Source organism: Meleagris gallopavo, chromosome 5 (assembly GCF_905368555.1).
Source record: "Meleagris gallopavo chromosome 5, MGAL_WU_HG_1.1, whole genome shotgun sequence".
Taxonomy (NCBI): domain Eukaryota; kingdom Metazoa; phylum Chordata; class Aves; order Galliformes; family Phasianidae; genus Meleagris; species Meleagris gallopavo.
Window position 1 is genome coordinate 21,284,727 of NC_139408.1, and position 26,280 is coordinate 21,311,006.

General features: G+C 41.1%; 1 protein-coding gene across 2 annotated transcripts in view; it reads left to right on the forward strand.

The window, feature by feature from the left end:
* Positions 1–3,980: 3,980 nt before the first annotated feature.
* The window catches only part of EXT2 (exostosin glycosyltransferase 2), a 74,889-nt gene continuing 52,589 nt past the window's right edge, over positions 3,981–26,280 (forward strand). Inside the window, exons 1-7 of one of the 2 annotated variants that reach the window (XM_085224603.1) lie at positions 3,981–4,125; positions 5,582–6,141; positions 6,316–6,405; positions 11,307–11,423; positions 14,103–14,298; positions 17,617–17,756; positions 18,616–18,709. In XM_085224603.1, coding sequence (XP_085080729.1) covers positions 5,606–6,141; positions 6,316–6,405; positions 11,307–11,423; positions 14,103–14,298; positions 17,617–17,756; positions 18,616–18,709 — 1,173 coding nt within the window. In that variant the 5' untranslated portion in view covers positions 3,981–4,125; positions 5,582–5,605. Of the gene's footprint in view, positions 4,271–5,581; positions 6,142–6,315; positions 6,406–11,306; positions 11,424–14,102; positions 14,299–17,616; positions 17,757–18,615; positions 18,710–26,280 lie in introns of both variants that reach the window. The other variant, XM_085224602.1, reaches the window with a different exon arrangement.

The following is a 26,280-nucleotide window of genomic DNA, read 5'->3' on the forward strand; positions in this document are numbered from 1 at the left end:
ACAGCACATGGCAGCTTTCCTTACACGAGTGGGAGGTGAGAGGTGCAGCCAAAATACAAATGGACTTACTGACTTGCCCCCTTGTTTATCCCATGGAGTACCTGAGCAACAAAAACACTCTTTGAAATGACAAAGCCAGGATGAACAGCCATTCACTGAAACTGCATTTTAGAGGACTTTTAGGACAAATTCAAACTATTAATTGCCCCCACCTTTCTTTTCATTAGACTTTCTGCTCATCCCAATGGTTGGAGTATATTGCTATCCAGCATTCACTTAGATGTAGATTTTTAGAAAGTGGATTTTTTGTACTGTCCATGTGGAAAAGACTAGTAAAACACATCTCTCTGCAGTGCAGAGGCTGCAATACAATTTCAAGATTTTCTCAGCTACCATACTGTGGTGCAAAGCCACTTCTATCTCAGCTTATAGCAACTAAAATTAGCAGGGGAGATGAATATTTTGTTACTTGGACTGTTTTTCATGGATTTTTTTTCAGCTTTAACTCCCTGAAGAACTCCCTGCTGGGCAACGTTAACTTGATAATGGAAACTCAGAATATAACTGGAACTGAGGGTAGAGAAATGTGGCATTAGGAGCCTACTGCTGGAATAGGTTTCAGTCATCCTAATGGCTGGCTGCTGCTTGCTACCTGAATGCTCTGCCAGGATGGCTGCTGCTCCAGGGAGCTGCAGCAGGCCTCCTTTGTGCAAGAGCTCCTTGGTCACTGCTTTTTTCCCTCTGCTGCTTCCCTGCCAGATGTGTGCTGTGCACGCTATTGCTCCTTAACATCATTAACAGATTTTTTGTTTTTTTTTCTGCATGGCAGAAGTAAATAAATAAATACATACAGAAATGAATAAGTTCTGAGTGCCCCCTGCGTTTCTTTTTCCAGTTTGGCAAGCAATAGGCAAACAGACCAGTATCTGAAATGATGAAGCTGCTCAGAGCTACATTAAAATAAATAAATAAAGCAACATTTAATATAAAATATGAAAGGCCATCAAGTTGAGTATAACACATTAAGATGAGCCTTCACTGTTTATGTCCACCGTAATTCTAATAAATGATAAAATTGCCTTTGCTTATTTCTGTTTTCCTGTTTCCAATCATTTGAGCAGAAATGAGAAAGGATGCTGGGTGGTTTCTGGTCTTTGCCAGGAGCAGTTCCAGCCTCTCAGCCCCCCTCCCAGCACATTTATCCCATGAGGATGTTTAGAATTTTCCAGCTAGAGGAGGTAATTTCCTGCACGGTACACCTTTCTGCCATTGGCAAGATTATATTTCATCGGAAAGATAGTCTGAAAAACCTTATTTGTGGAGTAAGCTATATGAATCCCTCCCCAGCCATATCTGCATTTGAAGTATTGAGCATGCAAACAAATCCAGCCGCTTTTACACATGCAGCCATTTTAGTGGGAGAGGCTCCCTTAAGAGAGGATTGGTTTGCATTTCTTCCTGAGGCAATTCAGGTCACATTGTGAAGCACAAGGTAGCCTACGAGGACATGTACAAAAACACACGTATCCTGTTGGAGAAGCTCGGAGGAGCAAGGTGCGCTCATTCTTCACTCCAATTAATTCTGTATTTATTACCAGCCTACATAAAACACTAGCAACTGGCCAGTGACAAATGCGCTTCACTCAGAGGTGGTTATAAATACTCTGCCTTTTGTCCTCGCTTTGCCGGGACTGGTTATTTTTAGCAGTGAGCCAGTCGACCTTATCAAAACGGGGAATCAAAAATAGTCTGGAAAAACACCGCGAGGAAATGCTGTTTTTAGCAGCCCCGTCCCCTCGGCGCTGCCGGTCAGTGAGGTGCGAGCAGGCAGGCAGGCAGCGCGGTGCAGGGAGCGCTCGCTCGGTGAAGCATGAATGCCTCCGCACGGCGTGACATCTCAGTGCTCTGGGGACAGGGAAGCACACGGAGAGCATCCCTATCCATGCGCTTCTGTCACAGCAGGGTTTCTTTGCAGGGAACGTTTGCTCGAACGAATCTCCTCACGGCTCGCATCCTGCTGCGGGAGCTGTAGCAGCAGATTGCTGGAGTCTCTTCACATTTCCCTCTCTTTTTGGTTTGGGAAGGCAACGCTGGACCTCTGGTTACAGAGGTTGGCATGTTACGAACTGCTCGGTGCTACCGGGCACAGCGCAGCCCCACCGGAGGTGTGCGATGGCTCAGGAAGCTGCAGCTGCGCGGGGGATGCTGGATGCAGATATTGCTCAGCCCAGGTATCAGCTGAATGCCATCACTGAGTGCATTGTTCAGTTCTGACATAAGCTGAAGGGGAATGCTCTGGCTGGTACAAAATCCTGCTCTCTCTTACGCCGGAGCCAAATTGGTTCATTCATCCCAGTTCCTTGACTCCTGGTTGTAGCCATTAGTGAATGTTTCAGAAGCGAAGTATAAGCTGTGACTTACTTATGCTATGCCATAGGATGAAAGCAAAGATAGAAAAGATGTCCCCAAGCCATTGAGTTTCGTATTTCCCTTTTAGCACAATCATTTACTGCAAAGGATTTTTCAGAATGTGCTGCTTCCAGCACTGGCTGCACTAGGTGCCTCACAGCCTCTCCTGCAGCTGCCTTGAGTGAATGGAAACCCAGCACAAAAGGCTCTGCAGCCGTTTCTTTCCATCCTAGCAGAAAATCTGTGTGGCTGTGTGTGACAGACAGTGAATGTATGCATGATGGCAAAGCACTCAGCAACAAATCCCCACGTGACCTCAGGAGGGTCAGATAAGGTGAGACAGAAGAGGGCAAAGCAAGTGAGGTAAAATATCCCACCTCTCTTCTCATTTATAAAAATTGATAGCCTGATACCCAGATGCTGACGAATATTTTTACCAGTTATAAATGGCAACAGAGTCTAAAAATAGTGCCGCGCTGCAGACTTGTCTGGCTGAGCCGCATCACCAGCATACGAATGGGCTCCCTGAGGCAGACAGACTACGTCCTCCATTTTTTCTTGCTGTTTGGATAGAAAAAAAAGCTGATGCTGCTTGCATTCTGTTCAGTCTAAGCTCTCAGTGAAATGGCACTACCACCCAAATTTTCCTGTAGTGCTGAAGCCTCCTTGCATGTCAGGATGTCCCCTGGCACAGGGAGGAATGGGCTGCAGCACAGGACCCAAGGGGCTGGCAGCATGCAGGCATGTATCTGGGCTGCAGCAGGTGCTTCTGGGCTGCCATTTTGAATGGTGGTCAAAGGGCTGCAGCAGGTGCTTCTGGGCTGCCATTTTGAATGGTGGTCAAAGGGCTCCAGCAGGCTGCGTTAGGGGTGCGGGGAAAGCCTGGATGTGGTTCTGCACCGTGACCTCGCAGCCAGGGGCTGTCCCCAGGGCTCTGGGGTGACAGGGACTCAAAGGGGGCTATGTGAGGGGATATAGCAGCACCAACACGTTTTTGGCAAGGGGGCAGTTCATTGACATCTTTTGTTTTGGCATGCCACCAGTTTGTGTGGTTCTGGCACAGAGTTTTGTGCCATGGATTTATCGTGCCCTGTCAGGAGGGGAGCTGGCTCACGGTTTCCCTTGGGAAAGGGGCTTTTTGTTCCACTCACTTCCTATACAGGCCTTCCTCTGCAAGATCATAGAATCATAGAATCATAGAATCACTCAGGTTGGAAAAGACCTTAAGGATCGGTGAGTCCAACAATGACCTAACCAGTCTACCCTAACTCTAACAGCCCTCTGCTAAATCACGTCCCTGAGCACCACATCCAGACGGTTTTTAAACACAGCCAGGAATGGTGGTTCAATCACCACCCCGGGGTTCCTATTCCAGTGCTTAATAACAATTAATAAACAATTTTAATAACAAGGTGCGAGCAAGAGCTGACAGCTTTAAAAGCAGGCTGGCGGCGGCAGCGCTTCGCTACCAATTTCTCAAGCCTTAACGAGCTCCACGCCAGCCCACCGTGCCGCTGCAGCGGCGCCCTCCCGCCACAGCGGGGCGCTCTCACAGCGGCAGGGCCGGGCGGCGTCTCTCTTGCGCCGAATTGGCGGCGGCCGTGCGCGTGCGCGTGCGCGGCGACGCTGCAGGCCCGGGGAGCGACGGGCGGCGCGCCCGGCGCGGAGGGGCAGCCGGCGGGCTGCCTGCACGCACCCGAGAGACTGCGGGCGGAGGTGAGTCGGAGCCGGAGGCGCGGCCCGCCTCGTCCTGCCTTACTCCGCCCGCGTCCCCGAGCCGCGGATGGGCGAGGAGCAGCGGAGGTACCGCGGCGGTGGGGTCGGGTGACGCAAAGCTTGCTGTGGACGTGTGGCCTTGGAGGTAATGAGAGCGGTGCGGCCAGCGTGGGATAACGGGATGAGCGGTCAGAAGCGTACGGGAAGCTTTTGGTTGTGAAGGTCGTCGCGACGGCGGGTCGCGGGGATGTTACTTTGTACGGTGGGCTTTAACAGCTGCTTCGTGACTCGCTTACTCTGTCCTGACAGCCTTTTGTCAGATCAGTGTGTCAGCCGATTTTATTATGACTATTTGTGCTTTAGTGGTACTTCTTTTATTCATATTTGTTGTCTGCTGTGCAGTTGATCGTGAGACCTTTCTTGCTGTCAAGGCAAGAAAATGTCCCATCTTTGTCAGGAATGTATAATTACATCACCTGCATTCTTCTTCAAGCATGAAAACATACCAGCTGTGCAGCGTGCAGCTTGGAGCCGTGGATTTTTATTTAATATGGAAGCTGGAGCAGATGCCCTGAGCAGCTTTCAGCACGCTCCGAGTAGCCGATCCTTCAGTCATACAGCTGGAACTGTGATTCTGCATGTGAAAGCTTAAAGAACAGTCAGCAGTGGCAGCAGTGATGCGACCGTGTTTGTGACATTTTATATTACGTGGTATTTACTGTAAAAAGTGTTACTAAGACTACAGCCAACTAACCCCCTTGGCTGGTAAAATCCCTCTTTCTGGGAAAGTGGAGATTTGAGATCGTTAAAATGTGTTTCCCTTTTCCTTACTGATATTTGGAAGTAATTATTTCAGTTGCTTGCACAAAGAGATGTTTTTCGGAGATGAGATGTCAATTCTAAGGTAGCCTCAGCTATGGGTAAATAAGCTTGTGTCCCTGGCCGTCTCTGTGGATGAGGCTCTTAGAACACGATCATTTAGTTTGAGTTCTGTAGAGCTTTTTCATTTTGAGTTGGTTTCCATTCTAGATTTTCTTTGGCATTTTTCTGGTCGAAGGTGTGTAATTTGATTTGAAGGTCACTTGGTGTTAGAAACAGTATCCTGATGCCAAGTTCTGCTTGTTACATGCTATCCACATTGTGTCTCTTCACTCACAGCTAAGCTGGGCGTTGTGGTTTTTTTGGCGTTTACTATGTGTATACTCCCGAGTGCCGCCTGTGAAGACTCTCAGCTTCAGGTGGGCTTCTTGTTGTCATTGCCAAGCGGTAGTCACAATGTATAACCAACCATTGGGATCTTATGTTCCAGAGGAACATGAGCATCTGAAGGAGTTTTACTGTAAATCTGCTGAGGCAAATAGCTTGTCTTGAATGGGTTAATGTTTTTCTCTGCACGGTGATAACTTTGTGTCTCCTCCAGAGCTCAGCCTTAAACCTCTCTCTTTCTAATTTGCAGAGACAAGAGATAATTGATTCCATTATGTGTGCGTCAGCCAAATATAACACCCGGGGTCCAGCCCTCATCCCAAGAATGAAAACCAAGCATCGCATTTACTACATCACTCTCTTTTCCATAGTTCTGCTTGGCCTAATTGCCACAGGAGTGTTCCAGTTCTGGCCTCACTCCATCGAGTCGTCCAGTGACTGGACTGTTGAAAAACGCAGTGTCCACGATGTGCCTGTGGTCAAGCTTCCTGCTGACAGCCCCATTCCTGAGAGGGGAGACCTCAGCTGCCGGATGCACACCTGCTTTGATGTCTATCGATGTGGCTTTAATCCCAAAAACAAAATCAAAGTATACATCTACTCACTGAAAAAGTATGTGGATGAGTACGGGACATCAGTGAGCAATACTATTTCCAGGGAATACAATGAGCTGCTGACTGCCATCTCTGACAGTGAATACTACACTGATGATGTCAACCGAGCCTGCCTTTTTGTACCATCCATAGATGTCCTCAATCAGAACACACTACGTATCAAGGAGACAGCTCAGGCTTTGGCACAGCTCTCCAGGTACTTGCTGAAACTTCCACATAGGATGCTGCAGAACTCAAGTGGAATAAAATTATGTTGGAGGGGAGGGAGGATCCAGTTAGTCAGTGCTAGAGCTAGTCTTGGGCTGAATTTATCGTCTGTTTATAGAGAACATCTTTCTAATCGTTGTTGTGTTTTTTTCTTTTGCTTTAGATGGGATCGAGGCACAAATCACTTACTCTTCAATATGCTGCCTGGAGGGCCACCAGATTATAACACTGCACTGGATGTTCCTAGAGATAGGTATGAGTTTTTGAGTGTTTGAATGCATAGATCTCTATTTAAATGCCTTTGGAGAAGCAGCAAGTTCAGAACTGTAGCTGATAGCTCCTTAGCCTTTACAAAGCTGAAATATGGCTTTGTCGAGAGAAGTAGAGAAGTCACTGTCTTGTACAGGTCAAGTGTTTGCTTCAACAGTTTATTCCCATTCTCAGGGGAATGTAATCTGTAGCATTTGTTTGTCTTAGCTCTTTTGCTTGCTGTAAAATGCTGGTGGAGAATTTTCAGTTTAGGCTTGTATACTGTATTACAAAACCTGATGTATTTACAGAATGTCTCATGTGATGCAAAGTAGAAACCCAAAGATTGCTCCTAGCTTCAACTTTCTGATACAAGTCAGAACGTATACATGGAATGTTTTAAAACAGGTGTTCTACTTGGCAAAACTAAAACTATGGTGATTTTCATTAATGTTTGTTATCTCGACAGTTACTCTGTACTAGTAATTGGGCAATTTCTCACAGTTGTTCTGTTTTTTTAAGATATCTGGCAGGAGCTTGAAAGGCTCCTGAGCTTAATTTTCACTTGCAGAACAGTTTACTTTTGAAGGAGAAAAGGAAGTTGTAAGGCAGTGCAAGTTGGAATACGAGAAACTATATTAGTTTAGAAGCTGTTATTGAATAGGTTTCTACTGGATTAGCTTATGCATGTTTAGGTTTGCTGATTTGGATCCCATGTAATCAGTCCTTCCCCCGAAGATCAAGATTAGCTGCCTTCTGCTGAATGTTCTGTCAACAAAATCTTCCCTGAGATATGGAATTGTAACTTTGAATGTTGAGTATAGAGCTTATCTTGATTCTTTTGCACCAAAGATGATTTAAAACATTATCCTTCAATGCCAGAAGACATACATTTGGTTGTTGGCTTTTTTTTTTTTTCTGGACTTGTTTGAAGAGCTTGTTTACTCTTTGTAATTACATCACTGATTGTGAAGTGATTTCTTAGTTTTTGCCAGTGTATGAAATATGTTACATGGATGTGGGTTATCCTGAAGAGGGCAGCCAAACACTGTTCTTCTGCAACCAAACCTGTAAATCCGTTCCTACAAAGCTCTTAAGATTTGTATTTCTTAACAAAGGTTTTCATTGAACAGTGTTTCATCCTGTTTCAGCAGGATGGACTGTTCTTGGACTGCATGCCTGTGTCCATAGAAAAAACAGACTTATTAACTGTATGCAGGAGGTTTACTACACCATGCAATTAAAATAAAATTGTGTCAGACGTCCATTTATGTCTGACCCTAGCTTAGTGTGCAGAAAATACATTGTTTTGGTAGATGTTTTTTTTCTAAGTGCCTCCCATGCTACCACAAGAATTCACGTCATTTGAATTAAAAAAAAAAAATAATAAAAAATCAACCCCTTTTTTTTTTTTTTTTTTCTGAAGCAGCTGTTGCCATAGCTTGCTGAGCTGACGTGCTCTGCAGCTGCATAACCACTAGCTCTAATACGGTGGAGAGGCAACAACGTTTGAGAGGTAGAAAAGGTGGAAATACCTTTTTGTAGGCAGCCAGCTGTCAGACTGTACTAAGTGTAGATCCTGGCCGTAGGTGTGAAAATAAATCATCTGTGACAAAATCACTTGTGAGGACCTAGTCCTGGAAGGGCCTGAGTGCTGTCACACGTAGTTACAGTATGGTTTTGGAGACCTCTGGAGGTCTTACCTCATATCTAACAGAACAGGAGAACCCAGCATGCCTTCTTCATCTGAATGAAGTAGGCACAGAAAGGCACAAAGTACAGAATGGGTAGTTAACAAAGTATGCAGCACTGGTAGTGCCGTGAGGTGTGAGGCTGCAGGTTGAAATAAATGTATTCTGACAGAGTTTGATGGATTTTGAATGGCAGGTCTGAACTTTACAGATAGAGCTCCATAGGGACTAGTGGGTGTGTGGGATTTTGTGGGTGACTGGTGAAATACACAGGTAGTATTTGTGAAGTTTGCTCAGGGAGCATGGCCTGCCTTCTCATACCTAGCTGAGCACTAATGGATCATGGATGTGATAGAATCATGTTCTGCTGATTTGCTGCAGAATATGAATCCTGCTAAAGTAAGACCTTATGCACAAAAGGGAATTAATTTATATATTATTTTTACGTCTGTAAAAGTCTTTAGCTAAGCTAACTCACTGAGAGGTTGATTGCTTATTAAATCTATAAATCTGATTTCTAGGAGACAGATAAAAGCACTTTATTCCATATTTTCAACAATGCAAGTCTGCCTTGAGGGTGTGGAGGCTATGTTGCTGTTATTAGCTGCTGTAACATATGTAATCTCCTGCCATAAAGCTTAAAAGATAAGCTCTTTATTTGTTAATAAATACTATTAAATCTAGTATAGTAGTGTGGATGAAGAGACTTCTTTTTCTGACCCACTCTGTAGCTGTTGAATTGAACGTAGGGATGATGATACCTTTTCTTTCTGCTTCAGCTGATGAATTGGGTTTCAGTGACTTGTGAGATCTGGCAGAAAACTGATGATGTTGGCAGCTGGGCAGAAACACTTAAGAGTGCACACCAGTTGGGGCACTTCCTGGAGAGCAAGCAGGATCAGTATCTGAGAAGTGGTGAAAAGTTGCTCTGAAACAGGCCCATTGGTTAGTGCTATTTAAAGGTTATTCACCATGAGTATATTAGGAGTTAATATCTCTATTGCCTCACTGCACCATAGAATGAAAATCTGAGAGGAGTTATTTAGCTGGTGTTGGTTCCCTGGGGGTTTATTTAAGTAAATGTCTGTATGACACACCTGCTTTCTCAAGGCTGATGAGGTGCTGTCATGTTTTCACCGGATCCAATTAAAACAATCTGGTTGTAGTTTCCCAATTAGGGGGTTATAAAAAGAGGAGGTTGTAAAGTGCAAGAACAGCAATGCCTAAGCCAGTTTTTTCTCCTGGCTGGTAGTTGAGTTGGTGGATAAGCCCTGGAACATGTAGCTTCAAGGGTGAGACCTGCTCATAATATACACGTAACGCGTATATGTCACCAGAAAGGAGGCATTGGAAAGGAATCCCAAATAAGCACTTGGATCGTAAATTCTCACTCGACGCATTCTTGATTTATCGTCCTGTTCTCAAGTTGATTTCTGCTTCTACAAATAGTTTGCGTCTACAAGTGGTTTGTGTTCTGAGTGAACAGTAATGAAAGGCAAGTGTGTTTGAGTTTGTAATTGTCACTGAACTGAAAAATGTCTCTAATCCAGAGCCTATGGTTTTCTAAGAGCTTCTTAAATGACATTTAGTGAAGTCTTATTTGTACCAAAATGGGATATAGGAATGCTAAGTGGCTGCGCTGCAATTTAAAGCAGGAAGTGAAGTATCCTGCAGAACACCATGAAGGGAGTTAGAAGAGGCAGAACATGCTGATGTTTAACCGGGTTGATGAGTTCTGAGGGGAAAAAATAATTAGTCTTGGATGATAACTAAGTAAAATCATAACCTGTTGTATAAGAGCAATAGAAAAACTGCTCTGAACACTATACTAAGCATTTAATTCAGTGATAACTGGAACCTACTTCACCTAGTGTGTCTCATATTGGTGTTCTTCTCATGTTACTGATGAGATGTGCCTGTTCCGGTCTGAACTATGACAGTGGGCAAGGTTGTGGTAAGGCTGCTGGCTATAATTGTAGCTGCTGCAATGGGTACAGTTCCTCAAGCCCCTTTCCGTGTTGCCTAGATTAGTGCTGTATTTGTGTTCTTCTTCTTTGTCTGGAGACAGGTTTCTGCAAATTACTTTAAGTGGTAATTAAGGCAAACACAGTATCTCTAGGGCAACTTTGAGGTTAGCTCACTTTGCTGTTGGTGACGAAGGACTAAAAAGTATGATCAGATGTTTCAGGAGTCACAGAAGAAGCTGAAGAGAGCATCTTTTGGAAACAGATGATATGTTCAGTGTGCCACCTGGGGGCTGGGGATGAAATGTAACTGAAAAGCCGTTGGCCTCTAATTATTTGTTCAAAGAAGCTAGAATTGGGATAAGAGATAATAACACACTAGTTTCTTCTGGCCCTGTGAACGGTGCGTTGCTTTCTTCTGTACACACGGTTCTCTTCTGTTTCTGACAGCTCTTTCTCTCTATGTTATGAAAGGTTGTCCCACTTGGGAAAGGCCGCAGACAGAGTCATCTCACTGAAGAGTTAAAATATATCTTAATTTATCCATCCTTGGTTATCCCCATGCTTTCTAGCAGTGTCCCAAGCTGCCTCTACTCTTGGAGAATGGATTCAGAGCGTACTGAGCTCTCGTTGTAGTGTGTTCTGCTTACAGCATTTTATTTTTTTTGTCATAGGTGAAAAGATACTTAACAGTTTATGCAGTTGCTTTGAAAACAAAATATAAACTAATTTTATTTGACGTAGAAGCCCTGAGTTGTTGCAAGCTGCCAAAATGCTGTATTTTATCTGGACTTGTACCCGAAATACAGCTTGTCTGACACTCTGAGAGCTGGGCTATGCAGTGTTTTAGGGCAGGCATTGAGGAATATGTTAACTGATATAAATAATCAAGAAAGTATTTCTTTAAATTAAAATGGACTTAGCACATGTAAGCTTGCAAAAATGTAGGGTGATCGTAATGACAGCCATAGATTCCATTTCCCTATAAGAACGCAAAAATGGTCCTTTCCTCAGTGATCATATGCCACTGCAAACATTCCATTGATGACTGTATCCAGCCTGGCAGTAAGCCCGGTTCAGGAAGGCTGAAGTGAATCTAAAAACTGCATGAAAAATTCCACTGACAGAAGTTGGAGGAAAAGCTGTTATCTCAGTAACTGTTATTGCTGTTCTGGTAATGATAACCAGTAAATCATGCTCTGAGTCGGAATGATTTACATTCTCTGTTTATAGCCTCTTGTATTTTTCAGAGCTCTGCTAGCTGGTGGAGGCTTTTCCACGTGGACTTACCGGCAAGGCTACGATGTCAGTATTCCTGTGTACAGCCCTCTGTCTGCAGAAGTGGATCTGCCAGAAAGAGGACCAGGGTAAAGTGATTCCAATGAATTGGCAAAGTACATTGAATCTTGCATGTGATATGGATGCAAATAGAATACAAACATATCCGCTAGCTTCTTAGCAGGCTGGGTCAATTTATTTAAGAGTTGTGCTCATGTGTGACTCTTCCTATTAAAATATGGGATGGTTCCAATACTGGTAGCCTTGGCTAATCTGCCGGGTGTGGGTTACCTATGAGCTGGGGATATAGGGGGGATGGTTCTGTCTTCTCTCTTCAGAAACTAAAGTGTGGTAGATGATAGTCTGACAGTGTTCTTGGTGATCCACTCTAGAAACTGAACCGTAAAACAGGACAACAGTGTTTCTAGTAGCATTAGATTCAATATATCTAGAATATATTTTCAACTTACAGAAAATAAATAAAAATAGTTGTTAATGTTTGTTCCTTCTTAAAGTTTAGGGAAAGCAGGGCTGTAATTCCAAGTAGTATTGATTTCCTAGTGAATTGTATCTTCAGATAACTTAAGATACTTAAAAGCAAATTAATGACAATAAATTACTATAGCAAAGATAAAGAAGCATTTCAATAAGCCTTTTAATTACGCAGCTGAAAACTTCCCTGTAGCAGGTTCTTACTTGTGCTGTGGTTTAAAAACTGAGCAGACTGAGGCAGTGGGGTAAATGATATGCTCTTACTGATTATGAATCTCAAGATTGGAAATGCAGAAGCTTTAGGGCATTTCTTCTAACAGCATCCTCTAAAGAATATGGCTTTATCAGAGTTGAAAACTGTTGTTGAAAGGGTGCTGCTGATAACAGACAAAAACTGGAGCTTTGGCTCCAGTTTTCATCTCCTCTGGTAAGGGCAATGTTCTTGCTATTGCTCTGGGCTGCTCCAGACAAGGAATCGTAGTTAGTTGCAGGACAAAGCTGTATAGTAGAAGTTTGTTTTACACACACACGTTATGCTCTTGTTTATAATGCTTCTGGACCTGGCAGGTGTAGGGGCACTGGTTGAATCTTAACTGATTCTTCACATGTCTCAAGTGTTCTTACGGCTCAGCGTAGACTGAGAGCATGCTTTGTATTTCTATCTGGAAGGTATAAACATGATCATAAGTTTCAGCATGTGTAGAATCTGTTGCAGAGAGAGATGCTATCATACTGGTCGTATCCGTATAGTCAACCAAATGCTGTATCAGCCCATTTTTGATGGGAGGTTTGTGTTGTCAAACACAACTTTTTGTGAGGAACAGACTGTAGTCTCCAGAGTACCATCTAGCGGCCAGTTAGCGTTACTAATTGAAACGTTCACAGGTTTCTTTGCTTATGCAGGAGGACAGTGACAAGAGAACAAAGCTCAAGTTCAAACTTGACTGGGATAAGTAATCACATTCCATTACACTGAAGTGTTATTGCCTGGTGGCTGCAATGTACTTTCTTTTGTAAGAAGATTTGATCGCTAGGTTTGGGTGTCCTAGGATGATGATGGTTTAAAGGCAAAATTTGATTTTAAATGCCCAAATCAATCCCACACAATCTTTGACTTGTCGTAAACATCCATTATCACTGGTGTGTGGTGGTATTTCCTTTTTTAAAGGAAATATTCCTCGTACAGAGTTGAACTGAGAGTTTTTCATTTACTGGCCTTTTGAATTGGATAATTTGAGATGTTTTAAATCCAACTCTGCAAGAAATATATGTTCTTTAAAGCTGTTGGTAGCAAGATGGTAGCAGCTGCAGGCTTAGGAACAAGAGTGGCTTTAAAAAAATTCTGTGCAAGTCTTATCCGTTAATTGGATCTGCTGAAGTGACCAGCAGGGAAATAAGTAAAAGAGGTGAGAAGAGCAGCAGGAAAGGTCTGACTTTATAAAGTGTGTGTTTGTGTGTGTTTTCAAAGCTGTAAATTAAAAATAGTCTCATGTGGAGCAGAATTGGAGTCCTAAGTTCAGGCCTCCTATTTCCTGCGTTATTTTGGCTGTGTGAGGGCACGCTCTCACTGCATGTTCCCTTGAATGGGAAGCAGTGGAGTAGTTTGACTTATCCAATCTGCTTAAAAAAAAATCAGACTAAATGAGTATAACATTTGTATTACATGATATATTCCAGCATTAACAAAGCCTGTTTTTTAAAGAGAGAGCTTCTAATCTGTGACTGTTCCTGTGTGTTTTATCTCCAGTTCTAATTAAAGCTGTGAAATAATTCAGTGTCGAAGCACATCTTGAATATTCATGGTTCTGGGATGTGGTAGGACTTAAGAGGGAATAGGATTAGACAGTTCAGCATCTTTTTTTCCAATTAAAATTGATAAAAAAATAATACAGGAGGAGAAAGCAGTAGCAGCATTCAGCGTCCTGTCTGCTGTGTAACAGTGCACAGACATCAAGCCTCAGTAGCAAGCTGTTTTATTATGTAGGTGAATAATGTTAATTCAATTTATAAAAGGTGTTATAATGCAAGTGCCTATTCATACAAGCACTTTTTCTGCATATAATTTTATGTGGTGTTGTAAATAATGCTAAGCCATTTATTATCAAAAATTTAATTATATTCCATCCTTTCCTGCATTGTCTGAAAATCTGATTTTGGCACTGTGTCTACATTTAGCAGAATGAGGTTAACTTTTCTAGAGTGGAAGGAAATATGTTGCCAAGCACCTTGGAAGTAAACTTGCATTGCTGTCAAGTAAACTTGCTGTGTTTTTTCAGTCCCCGCAGGTATTTCATTCTGTCATCTCAAATGTCTCTGCACCCAGAATACCAGTCTGAGTTGGAAGCTCTTCAGGCTGAGAATGGGGAATCAGTGCTGCTCCTTGACAAATGCACAAATCTGTCAGATGGGGTCCCTGCTGTTCGCAAACGCTGTCACAACAATCAAATCTTTGATTATCCTCAAGTGCTTCAGGTAAGACTGTCTCTTCTGCAGATTTCTCTTTCTCTTGGTGACTGTCTTAGCTGTGGAGCTGCTCCTAGTTAGCCCTGATAGGGAACTTGCTTATATTTCATTTGGTGTTCTGCAAATGCACAGTTCGTTAGATCACCTGGGATGTTATATCCCAACTTTATTCTGATTTTTAAGAGAATGAAGAACTGTGTACTCAAACTCATACAGAGGATACACCGCAGTCTGGAATACTGCTTATGTGTAACAACTTAATGGGGTTGGTCATGGTGGTTGTGGTAGTACATGACGACATGGTGTAAATTTAAATAAGGATGTGGAGATACCACAAAATCCAGCTGCAATGAGAGGTGAAAATTTTGAAGGTCAGGCAAGATTGATTGCTTTAAAACTAGGAAAGAACTTTAGAATCTGCACCTCCAGAATGACTGGTAAAGTGACCTTCAGTAGGCATGAGTTTGAAATTGATTTCTAACTTACGATTGTTCAGGCCTTGTTAGATGGAGCTTGGAACAGTGGCCTGCTCTGTTAGTTGCAGGACAGATTAAAATGAACTTTGCAGAGCTTATGTATGTATTTATTTTGGGGGGAAAAAAAGACTGTTACAAATAGAGTTCATCAGGTTGCATTTTTTGTGTGCAACTTAGTAGTTAAACTCTACACTGAGCTAGAAGACTTGTCAGCATGCAACTATGAAAACATCTAGGTGAAATGTGTTTGATGGCCTTGGCCCAACTTCCAGAGGCCTTTTGATGTGTCAGTGAAGATAAAACTCGATAGCGTTCTCAGACCCCTGGGTCTCTTGGCAATTCTCTAACAGAGAGGTGCTTTGGCATGTGGTGTGGTGAAGTGAGTTATGCCATAGGCCACTGTGCTCTGTCTGTGGCCACCAGCACATAATTTGTCTTTGAACTTCAACAAATGATGATAAAATAACAAACCGGCTGAAGAAAGGCAAAGCTTCCACCCCTCCTGTTATGTTTTGAAGGAAATATGTTTAAAATTCCTTGGGGAGGAGGGGGAGAGGGAGAGGGAACAACGGGTCACAATGAGTCCTAAACTTCCAGTCAAAAGGGGAGGAAAAAAATCTCTTTGCTGTATTTCTTTAAATACTGACTGGATAGCTCAAGGATAGCAAGTCAGAGGATCTGTATCTATATCTTGATATGTATTATTTTATATCTCTGAAGAGAGCTGGCACATGCAAAGATTGTTAAAATACTTTCCTTAGCAGAGCCCTGCATCTCCCTTTGGAATGTCTGGCTGATAACAGTGGTGATGTGAGGAGACGTATTTATAGTAACCTTTGTCTAGACAGGAAAAATGGTTATCTGGGCAGATGAGCATGTGTGTCCACATCTGGGCTCTTCTTTTTCTTCCCCACCCCCTTCTCCCAGACCTTACTAGGATTTCTTCCACCTGTTTCTCTGCGATCCAGCAAGTGAATGGTTAAAATGTGTTTGTTCTCTCTGCTCCTTCCATTTCCCCCACCCTTCTTTTCCTTCTGTTCCTTTCTGGGAGTGGGGAAGGAGGAAGCCTGAGGACTGATCCCTGTTCATCCTTTCCAGCCCTGCCTTTACAGATTTTTTTTCTAGCCAGGCTCTTGGACTTGTGGATTGCTAAAGCCTCCTGTTAGCACTCTTCTCTTGGACAGGATTCTCAGACTCTTCAGTGCTTTACAAATATGAGCACAAGTCTCACAACTGCACTAGGAAACGAGTGAAGGTCCAGCAAACCCCGTTGTATTTCCTAGTTTCATTTTCATGTTTTTCTACCCTGCCGTGCCTTTCTGGCTCCTTTTCATCAAGCCACAAAATGCTAGCTGGAAAGATGTTTTCTTATCTGTGCAAGCCCTTGTGTCAACTTTGATTTCTCTTTCTTAGATTTGGGAGTAATACTGACTTAGAGTTTTTCTTTATAGAGCTAAACTCTCCAGTATGGTTTTTTTTTGTCATTTTGAATCTGTAGCAAGTTTCCTCAGTAATGTTGAAGTGAACTAAACACCCTATCTACAGGATGACTGCAGCATAGCCAAGATACCTTCTCTGCTGGAGTTTCAGCTTGTAGCTTTTCATCCTGTGTGCCGTGGGCATGAATAAGCTGTTCATATTCTTTTTTGTGGAATCTTTTTATATCCTTGAAGCTCCCTTTAGCCACCTTCCTCCCATTTGTAGCCCTTTGGAATAAGTAGTCTTGTTGAGTCTTGTTGGTCACGCTCTTGAGATAAGTAATCATACTTCTTTTCCCTGGATGTGCATTGCCTAAAACTAAATCTGCTGCTGTGTTTGGGGTCCTGCAGTACTGAATAGAGTGAGAGATTACTGCCATTCTCTTAGGTTGTGCTTCTTTCTACATTCTTTTACAACCTATGGGTGGAGCAATTTTTTTTATTTTTATTTTTTTTTCCCAGAAGCATAACATTGTTGTTGCACATAAATATCCTTTCTTTTCCTACCTTTTTGTATGAAATACCCTTTTCTGCAAAACGCAAAACATAGCCCATTATTTCATGCTCTACACTTGTGCTGTTGATTTTTATCTAAATGTTGAAGGCTGTATGTGTATTTTTAGTCATTTTGTTCATGTATTGTTAAACTCTAATCTTGTTACCCATTATGCTTCCTAATCCTCCAAAAAATGTCAACCATCATCACACACAATAAGTAGTGTAGTCTTAATTTTGCTCCTCCCTTAACTAAGAGACATTTTGGCTGTTGCAACTAGGAGAAATTGTTTTTGAACTCTTTTGATTCATCACTTCGTTTTTACCTGTGAGACACTGCTAACTGCTTTTTATGAAGAATTCTATATCTATAAAGCCTCTAAGGGTTTTATCAATCTCATGATTTTTTAATTTCCTTATGAGAATATTATCAGATGCCAAGTGCCTTTTAAGATTGGGCCATGAAATCTGTTGTGTCCCTGTTATTCTTTTAGTGGAAAAAAATTGATTTGGCGTCGTACATTTTGTACTTGATAAGTTCACACTGCTTTTTGCTCATCTTGTTATGCCAACTTTCAAACTTATTTTTTCCACCTGAATTTTCTCGACTAGAATTCTGAAATTAGAACACTAAAGTAAAGCTTAGAATAACCTCATTAGCTGATTTCTCTGCTTTCCACTTAATATTTATGAGCCATTAGTAGATAAACGAATTTTTTGGTGGCTCAGAATACACTGGTAGTGCAGTGCAAGTGCAAGCCTGTTTTCCTTTTGCCTTCCCCCCCCGCCAATTTAAAGGGCATGTATGTACATACCTACTTCAACTCTAATACTGCTCTTTTTTCCCTCATCATTGTGTTGGTACCATTTGTTGACAGGAAGCTACATTCTGTGTTGTTCTACGTGGAGCCCGCCTCGGACAGGCTGTGCTAAGTGATGTTCTTCAAGCTGGCTGTGTCCCAGTCATTATTGCCGACTCCTACATTCTACCTTTCTCTGAGGTTCTGGACTGGAAGAGGTCTGTACCACTGCTGTACATCCAATTTACACCTAAGAGGCATCATTCAGTGATTTGAGTGATACCACTGTAGTCAGTCAAATGTACTGCTAGTTACAGTGAAGAGAATACTGAATAAGATAAATGTGATCTTGGCCTTTGATGTATTTATGTATCAGAAAACAAGAGAGGAAAACAAAGGAGGCAGAGTTGATTGAGCTGTTTGTTTATCCTGTAGCTAGTGATGTCTTTTCTAAGCCAGACTTGCTTTGTTTTCTTAAGCTTGTGTTTAATAATGACTGATCTGTGTTTAGGCTCTTAAGAAAAGAATGTGCCAAAAAATGGCATCATCTGGATGCTAAATTTATTATATCATGATTCTTAAGTTCATTTGAGACTGAAAAGCATAATTATTTTCTAGTTGTGTTAAGAGTTTAGATTTTATTTTTCAATATGTGCACAATGTTCAGTTATGTGATCTTAGGATAATACATACAAAATTTCTTGTTAGTATGCATAGCACCGTAGGTGCTATCAGTTGTCACTCTGAAAGATCTAAGGTGTCAGCAAGTCAGTGGCAGTCCAGGGATGGGATTTCAGGAATTCTGTGTCTCCGTCCCTTCCATATTTTCTTGACTGATTTGCAGATCAGTCCATAGACTTCTGTGGTGTCGTCTGTGGGCAGGCTGACTGTGGTCATGAGGGAGTTGCTACAGAATAATAAATTACACTAGGAGAATACTGCTTATTTCTACTGATATCTTCTGAGCACATCATATTAGATGTGGAACAAGCTTCTGTGTTAAAACAGCTGTTGATCTCTCTTAATGTGGAATGTGCTTTTTCTCATCTTGCTGTTTTTCTGGTTGTTTGCTTACAGGGCCTCTGTAGTCATCCCTGAAGAAAAAATGCCTGAAATGTACAGTATTCTGCAGAGTGTTCCCCAACGACAGATTGAAGAGATGCAAAGACAGGTAAAATAATGAACTGTATTTAAATTATCCTTTATTTGCAATTAATGTGGATTTATCTGCCTTACTGTGAAATTTATTGGAATGTTGAGGCATTGATTGTTCTCTCATGTTAATATTTAGATTATTCTACCTTCTTTCTTTATGCTAAGCATATGCATTCACCATTATTTTTCAATATTTTATCTTTACCCTTCACTGATGCAGCTAAATCTGTTAAACAGCAGCTGTTGAGCAGTACTACATTATCCTTCAGGTCAGGAAGTTAAGAATACTGCATGTGATTGCAATTGCAGAAGAACACTTGAGTAGGCAGATTCCAGTTACTCAGATTGGAATTTCTCCAACCTATTTTAATTTACATGCTATTGTGAAATATATTATAGGATTCTCAGTATCCACAGTGATCAAAGCCTCCCCATCCTGGGTTGCAGCACATCTGAAATGTGAAACTGATGTTTTGACAACCTGCTTTTTCATATGAAGATCTTTACAGTGGGTGGAGAATGCATGTTCCTACCAATGCAGTCAAACTAAACTTTCAGAAACTTCTTTCTTGTGTCCTTTCTGCTTTCCTAACACACCCTGGGCTGGAAGCTCTGCCTGAAGGCAGACTTCGTGCCTATTCTAATTTATTAACATGTTTTTGATGAAATTATAGCATATATATTTTTTTCTAGGTAGTAACTAAATTGTCTGAAAGACAGTGTTTGAGTTACCTATGTCCCAGGAGAAGCTTTGTCTTGTCGATAAACTTTTATCCTCCAGAATGTGAGAGATACATCAAGTGAAGAATGTTTTAAATATTTTAACTAAATTGATGATTGCTGTGAGAGGGAGATTTTACTTATTTTGTGATTTGAAGAGCAGAGATCTTAAATTGTCCAAACTTGTGATGGAATTCTGTATGGTTGGAGGGAAAAAAAAACTATTTCACTCCAGCTGATGCTGATTCTCATTTGTTACTGTCAAAACTTTGCTTCTGTGGATACAGCCATCATCAGCTCCTTTAACTCAAGAGCTCATACATATCAGCACTATCTGAACAGAATTGGCGCTGTGAGGGTTTTCCTGGTGTGAAAAGTTTTGTTGTCAAATTACATGGATTCAGCCAAGTTCTTTTGATGGTTGTGCTATATAGATCACATTTTGGGGCCAGAGATGAAAATAGTAAGATGTTGGCATGTATTGTAAACGTATAACTAGAATCTGTAATCCTCGTCACGTCATTGTAATGATAGCTGTTTAGTACATGGTAGGGGGATTCTGGTTTTCTGATGAGGAACTGAAGCAAAGAATAAGTAAGTGCTGGGTATGTGGGGAAAAAAGTAAACCACTTGATTTCAGCTGACTCTTCAAGATGCATGGGATTTCTGTATTCAGATTTCTCAGATTTCTACAGATTTTGGAGATGTTTCTGAAATCCCTTTGCATGTCACTGATGAAGTCATCTTCTGTGTGCTTCTTGTAAAAGGTGGCCCAAGGCATGGTTTCTCAGGCTGTGGCCTGTAATACTAGCGTAATTGCTTCTGCCTAGGCAGTGCTAAAATTTGCATAGTTATATTAATAATGGGTATGGGTGGAGAAACTACTTTGAAATGTAGTGTTATATTTCATGCCTGAGATCTTTTGCCAGCTTGACTTTTCTGTTCAGAGTGTCTGCAAATATCATATCAGCCATCAGGGGTCTCCTTTCTCTTTAGTCCCTACAGACAAATGAACTTTTTTGGTAGGGCCCATTGGCAGCATTAATTTGCTGCAGAGGAATGCAGAAGTAGCTTCATAACTTCAACCCCTAGAAACAATATTTTGCTTGATTTTTCATGTTTTTCTGTGACTTGAACATAAAAATACTAACACAGGTGTGTTTAGCCTGGTAAAACTTTAGAACTGACGTGAATAGTTCATAAAAGCATACATTGATTTTCTTGCCCGTTCTACTAATATCATAAAATAATCAGATCAAGATAATATTCTCCTACAGAGAAGGTGCTTAAACAGTAAGTTTAAAGTATGAAATCAGGAAACTTCACTAGTTTGTGTATTTTCTCTTTCACTTTTCCCTTTACATTCACAATATATATTTCGTAGATACTTTGAAGCACATCAATTAAACAACCTTAATTCAAGTAAATTAAGTATTATTGGTAACTCCTGAATTTAAGCTAAAATAGAAAATATTTAATAAACAGAATATGATATTGGTCTGTGTCTGGAGAGAATTTTGTGAACTGTAGATGGTTTGTGTCGATCACTGTCATTGGATCCAAAACATCACTGAATATAATGGAAACACTGATTCTATTGACTGGAGGTGAGAAGTATCTCTAAAGCTTGCTCTCACATCTTGATGCTTTAGTTGGGAATATGGTTTTATGTTTTGGTATTGAGAATACAGTGATGAAATTATAAGGTCTGTCTTCCTCTTGTCTTCCTCAATTTGTTTCAGACTGTATACTGAGGATACTTGAGCACGTTATCCATATGTTTCATGCGCTGTCAGCAGTATTTACAAGGTGGAATCTCAGTCTAAGTATCTGTGAAATTCCCTTGCTGTACATGGTTCTACGTCCTAGAAATCTCATATGGTGAAAAGCTACTTACTGACTGATATTGTGCTGACTACCAATAACTTGATTGCTTTTCCTCATTGATAAATGTGCAGTAATATTCCACCTGTGCTACAGATTTGTTTCCTTTCTCCTCATCAGCCTCACAATAGGGAGCAGTTGCATGGCTTGCTTACTCTCTTACAATTTGAATGATTCAGGAAAAAAAAAATGTCGTAGGATGTTTTGACTGGCCAAAATACCCAACCAATTTTTTTTCAGTATCTTGACTTTATTTCTGTGACAATGTACAGGGACAAAGCAAAAAAGATTCACAGTCTAAAAATGAAGTGATGCTAGGAGGAGAGAGAATTTAGAATTGGAATGAAACTTCTGAAGAGACGGTGCTAAGGGTAGTTCAAAAGGTTATATGTATATATACAAATGTGTTGGTTTTTTTTTTTTTCAGGTTAAAATAGACTGACTGCTTTTAGGGAGTAAAGTGTTATGTATTTTTGCTTTGTTTTTGGAAGCACTTTAAGCCATGCATCTGCTGAAGTAAAGAGGAAGACACTTTAAGATAAGCCACTGCAGTGTATAAGAACCCGTACTCAAAAAGATTTTCTTGCACTTTGTACACTGATCCATGAGCATCAAACAGTACTGTCATGAAAAGGATTTAATGCAGGTGCTTTAGATTTGGAGCTACCTGCGAGGATGTACTGCTGATGTGACCTGGGCTGTGATTTCCTGTAGAACAACTTTATTTGTCCAGTTGTTTTGTAAGGCAGTGTGTAGTAACAGCTGAGAAAAAGAGTAATTGTCATTTAGTGATTTGAACAAAGCCTACTGTGTGGGAAATCTTGCAATTATACGTGACTGTGTTGAGATCTCTGAAAATTAACCATGTTAACATATGCTTTTATTGTTCGAACTTGCAGAACCTTTTGTTGTCAACAATTCCTGATTTGATTTCCTAGAAACTGGAAGCTAGCATGTTCTCCAATGCATTGAGCATCAGAAAAAAGTCCCCACTGCTTGAGCTGCTGAAGTTAATAGCAGTCTGGATGAAATCTGCCCATCTTTGGGACTGCTGTCTTGTCTCCTTTGTCAGTAATGTTGTCATGCTCGTTTTCTTTGAAGCTTCCTTGAACCATCCCCCTCTGACAAGTAGTTCCATATGGAATCCGAAATGCTGGCAGAAATGCCCAGAGGCAAGTTGATGAGCAACTCAGCTGCACTGCTACTGACCCAGCAGACTTGACGCTACGTCCTTATGCTTTCATTTTGTCTGCACCTCAAAGTGGCACCCACTTAATAGCAAAGTCCTAGAAGTGGAGTGATAAGAAATAGAAGTGAATGTTGTAGACATGTATAACAGAGAGTGAGAACAGAAATTTCTTTGTCCTGAACAGTAGGAGTGACATAGGTGGGAAGAAAAGGCAAAAATAAACTTGGCTGATGTCTGCTTATCCCATGCCTTGTATAGTCTCCCTGTCAGCTAAAGTATTTCATATAACATGTTGCTTTGAAAGTCTGTTAACCTACAGACTTTCAGAATATGAAAACAGTCAAGTGTTGGGAATAGAAGAGTCATTCCTTCATTTATTTAGACATTTCTTTCTTGGACAATGGTTTTCAGGTAAAGAGATTATTTTCCAAAGAAGGCTTAGTGTGTGAGTCTGTTCTTTAGTAACTATGTAGCACTTTTCCACCTTCCAGAACTAAAACTTTTGAATTAATATCCAGTCTGGAAGACAGAATAACTTCACGTATTCTAGCAGTACAAGAATAAAGAGCTAGCTAGAGCTCTTGAAGGAAGGAAGTCTCTTCATCCTGGTTTCCTGAGAGAACAAGGGCATGATCACAGTGACTGAATGCTGTTTCATTCCACTTTGGATTTCTGTTGTTGCCTGATTTCTTCCAATCTTATTGTGTGGTGGAAATCTTGGAGATAAGAAATTCCACAAAATTATATAACTTTATGCAAGGTAAGCACCCGGAATCACATTACTTTTAAGGAAAAACTTGCAGCTCAAACTCATAGCAAAAGCTCTTTGCACATCCTCCTCGTGAATGGCTGTTCTTTGGGAAATGTTCTATTTGGAAATAGCACCTACTTAGGCCAAAGAAGCTGGAGTACAGCGCAACTGAATGATAAGTGACAAATGAAATTTAGTGTAGATTTGAAAAGGAAAAAATGTGCAAGGAAGAATAGCTCTCATATATGCGGTGTTGGCCTCTCAGCTGGGTGCAGTCATTTGAAAGAATTCTTGTAGCTGTGATGAGCAGTTCAATAAAATACAAGTTCTGTGGTCAGCTGTGATTCAAAAAAATTACAAAGAATTTTTAGAAAAGAGGTAGAGAACACCACAGAATAAATCTGTTGAATGTCTGCACCCTTAATAGGCTCCAATAGTTACAGTTCTCCCATCTGGAAGACAGAGCAGGGGCAATGAGAGTTTTTGTGAGAGGAGTAATTAAGTAGTCCAGGCTCTTCATCTTGAACATGAATGATAGGGGATAAGATAGTGAGCTAGAATATAGTGCAAAATAGGGCCATGAATAAAGTGAATGGACAAGACTTTACATTGATACAGTTTCATTTGACATGCCCTAGGATTTTATTATTGGGAATCTGTTCTATTAAAAACATGAGAGAAGATGGCCTTGTCACAGAACTTCAATTTAGTCTGTGGGACTTGTTGCTTCAGTATCTTGTGAGTGAAGGACTTTTATCAGCTTAGAGGGGCTGAATGAAAAAATCCAAAGATGGAAAATCTATCAGAGATGAATGCAAAGACGGGAACTTCCTAAGCCAGAGGACATGAGTTGCAAACTTATGGCAGTTAGAGAGTACTTAGGAAAGTGGTAGCTTGTGCCTGGGATGCCTGTATGTGGGAGCTCCTACGGTACCTGCTGCAGACTGCTGTCAGAATGTGGGAACAGCTGGATGCGTTGCAGCTGATCCAGCTTCAGGACTCAGATTTGCCAGAGACCTTGGTTCTGTGTTGCCTTGCGGAATAACCTCTGCAGATTTTCAGCGTGCTTTTCTTTTGAAAAAATGTATCTCCACTTCAATGAATGTCAGTCACTTCAGTGACAAAAAATCTTGATTGTGATGTCTGTTTTCCTCCTTTGCGTAAATCAATAACTCACTTTCCTGAAGCCCCTCAAGGTATTTTCTCAAATAATGGCAATATGACATTCTTGATTTTTATTAATCAAGTGTTTAGATGATTCCAACCTTTTGTCTTTTCAGCCTAGATAGACAATTAAAAGCTCAAAAAAGGTACAAGTTTAGTTTTTAAATAAAGTGCAATTTAAATAATATAATAACCAAGAGAAAGTTAGGAATTGTATTTTGTAATGTTTGTTCCCACAGTCAGAATATCTGGACAAGCTATTATGTTTTTTCTAGTGCCTGTGCCATGTCCCACAGCCCTGACTTAAAGAAAATTTCAGACTCCAGGTCAAGCAGAGCTGAAGACACATACATAAATCAATGACTTGTTTTAGTGCCACGTTAAGACAACATGAGTGGCTGGCTTTTCTGACCCCTCCTCCCTTTCATTTAATGTACTTCTTTGGCTCTTCTTTAAAGAGGGCTCTGCAGAGTAATTTCAGCTCTTATCAGCTTGCTGACAGCTATATGAGCCTTTCTGCTGGCTCCAGGCAATGAGTGCAGGCGCGTGAAATTTCCCATTCTTCAAGTGAAATGGTCCTGGATAGAGTTAAGGCAAATGGATGGTGGAATTCTCTTGTGGGTGGCACAGCTCACATGAAGGAGGTGGGATTTAATTCTTGTTCATCAATTAATCAGAACCTCATTTCAGTATCTGCACACTGGAAGTTCTTCAAGTATGGTTAGCTTTTACAACTCTTTTTTTTTTTTTTTAGTGAGAATGCTCAACTTCCAGCTGCTGCTCTTTCCCTGAGAGGGGGCAACTTCTGTCTCGGGGTTCTTTAGACTCATCATTATCAAATTTAAATGAACTTTCATCTGTCTGCCATTTGTAGCATTTTAAGGAGTGTGATTGGAGAGGCTAACCCTGCATTAATCCTCCCAGAGTGCTTCAGTGGAGCTCCAGGTCCCTCATAAATGTCAGACCTGGACAATTTGCCATCTTATCAGATGCAGTGAAGTTAGCTGCAGCACTCTCACCCCTCCTCCAGAGGAAAGATTTGTTGCTGCAAACAGCAAAGGAAAGAGAAAACTTTTTCCTGGATTACTGCCAGAGTCACCAGGGGAGTTGTAGAATCCTTGGCATTTGTGTATGAGACTTTCATTGCTCCCCCCCTGCCCTTCACTTGCTGTAGCGAGTATTCTTATCCTAGACTTTTTTCCTATTGTTTCTTTTGCCATTACTTTTTGGAACGAAGAAAACTATTTTTAATCTTGCTTTATTCCAGAGTGGGCTTCATGGCATCGCTGACAAAGAGCTCCAAAAATTGAGAGCCATCCACACCTCATTGAGTAATTTTTCTAGGACGTAGTTGTGGTGCTTTAATATCTAGGTTTGCAGCTTTGAACAAGAAAAGGTTAAACTTGAACTATAGAAGCAAAATAATGCTATTTTAAGACTTAAAAAAAAGATTTGTCTTTATGTTTTTGCAAAGTAGGCCTCCGGTACTTACCCCTTGCAGATCACTATACACAACTTGAATGTACTACAGAAAACCCAGGTGATCCAAAAATTGGAGAAGCATGAACTTCTTTTAAAAGTGTATTAGAGAGTGGTTTGTTTTGTACCAATAAAGCAGCTAGCTACAGATGTTGTTCTCCTGTTGTTCCACTAATTCTCACTAGTTTCTGTTCTCCCTCTGCATAGTCTATATCACATCACACTTCTTTATCAACTTTCCTTACTTCTCTTAAACTTTCCTTCGTTATTCAAACCGTTATGAGGATGCCTTTTATCGTGTAAATGCTCTTTATTACTGTAGTATTTGCACTTGAGTATGTTAAACGCTAATAGTAAATACAACTTTGTCTTGGATCCATTTTCATGATGAGTGGATAGA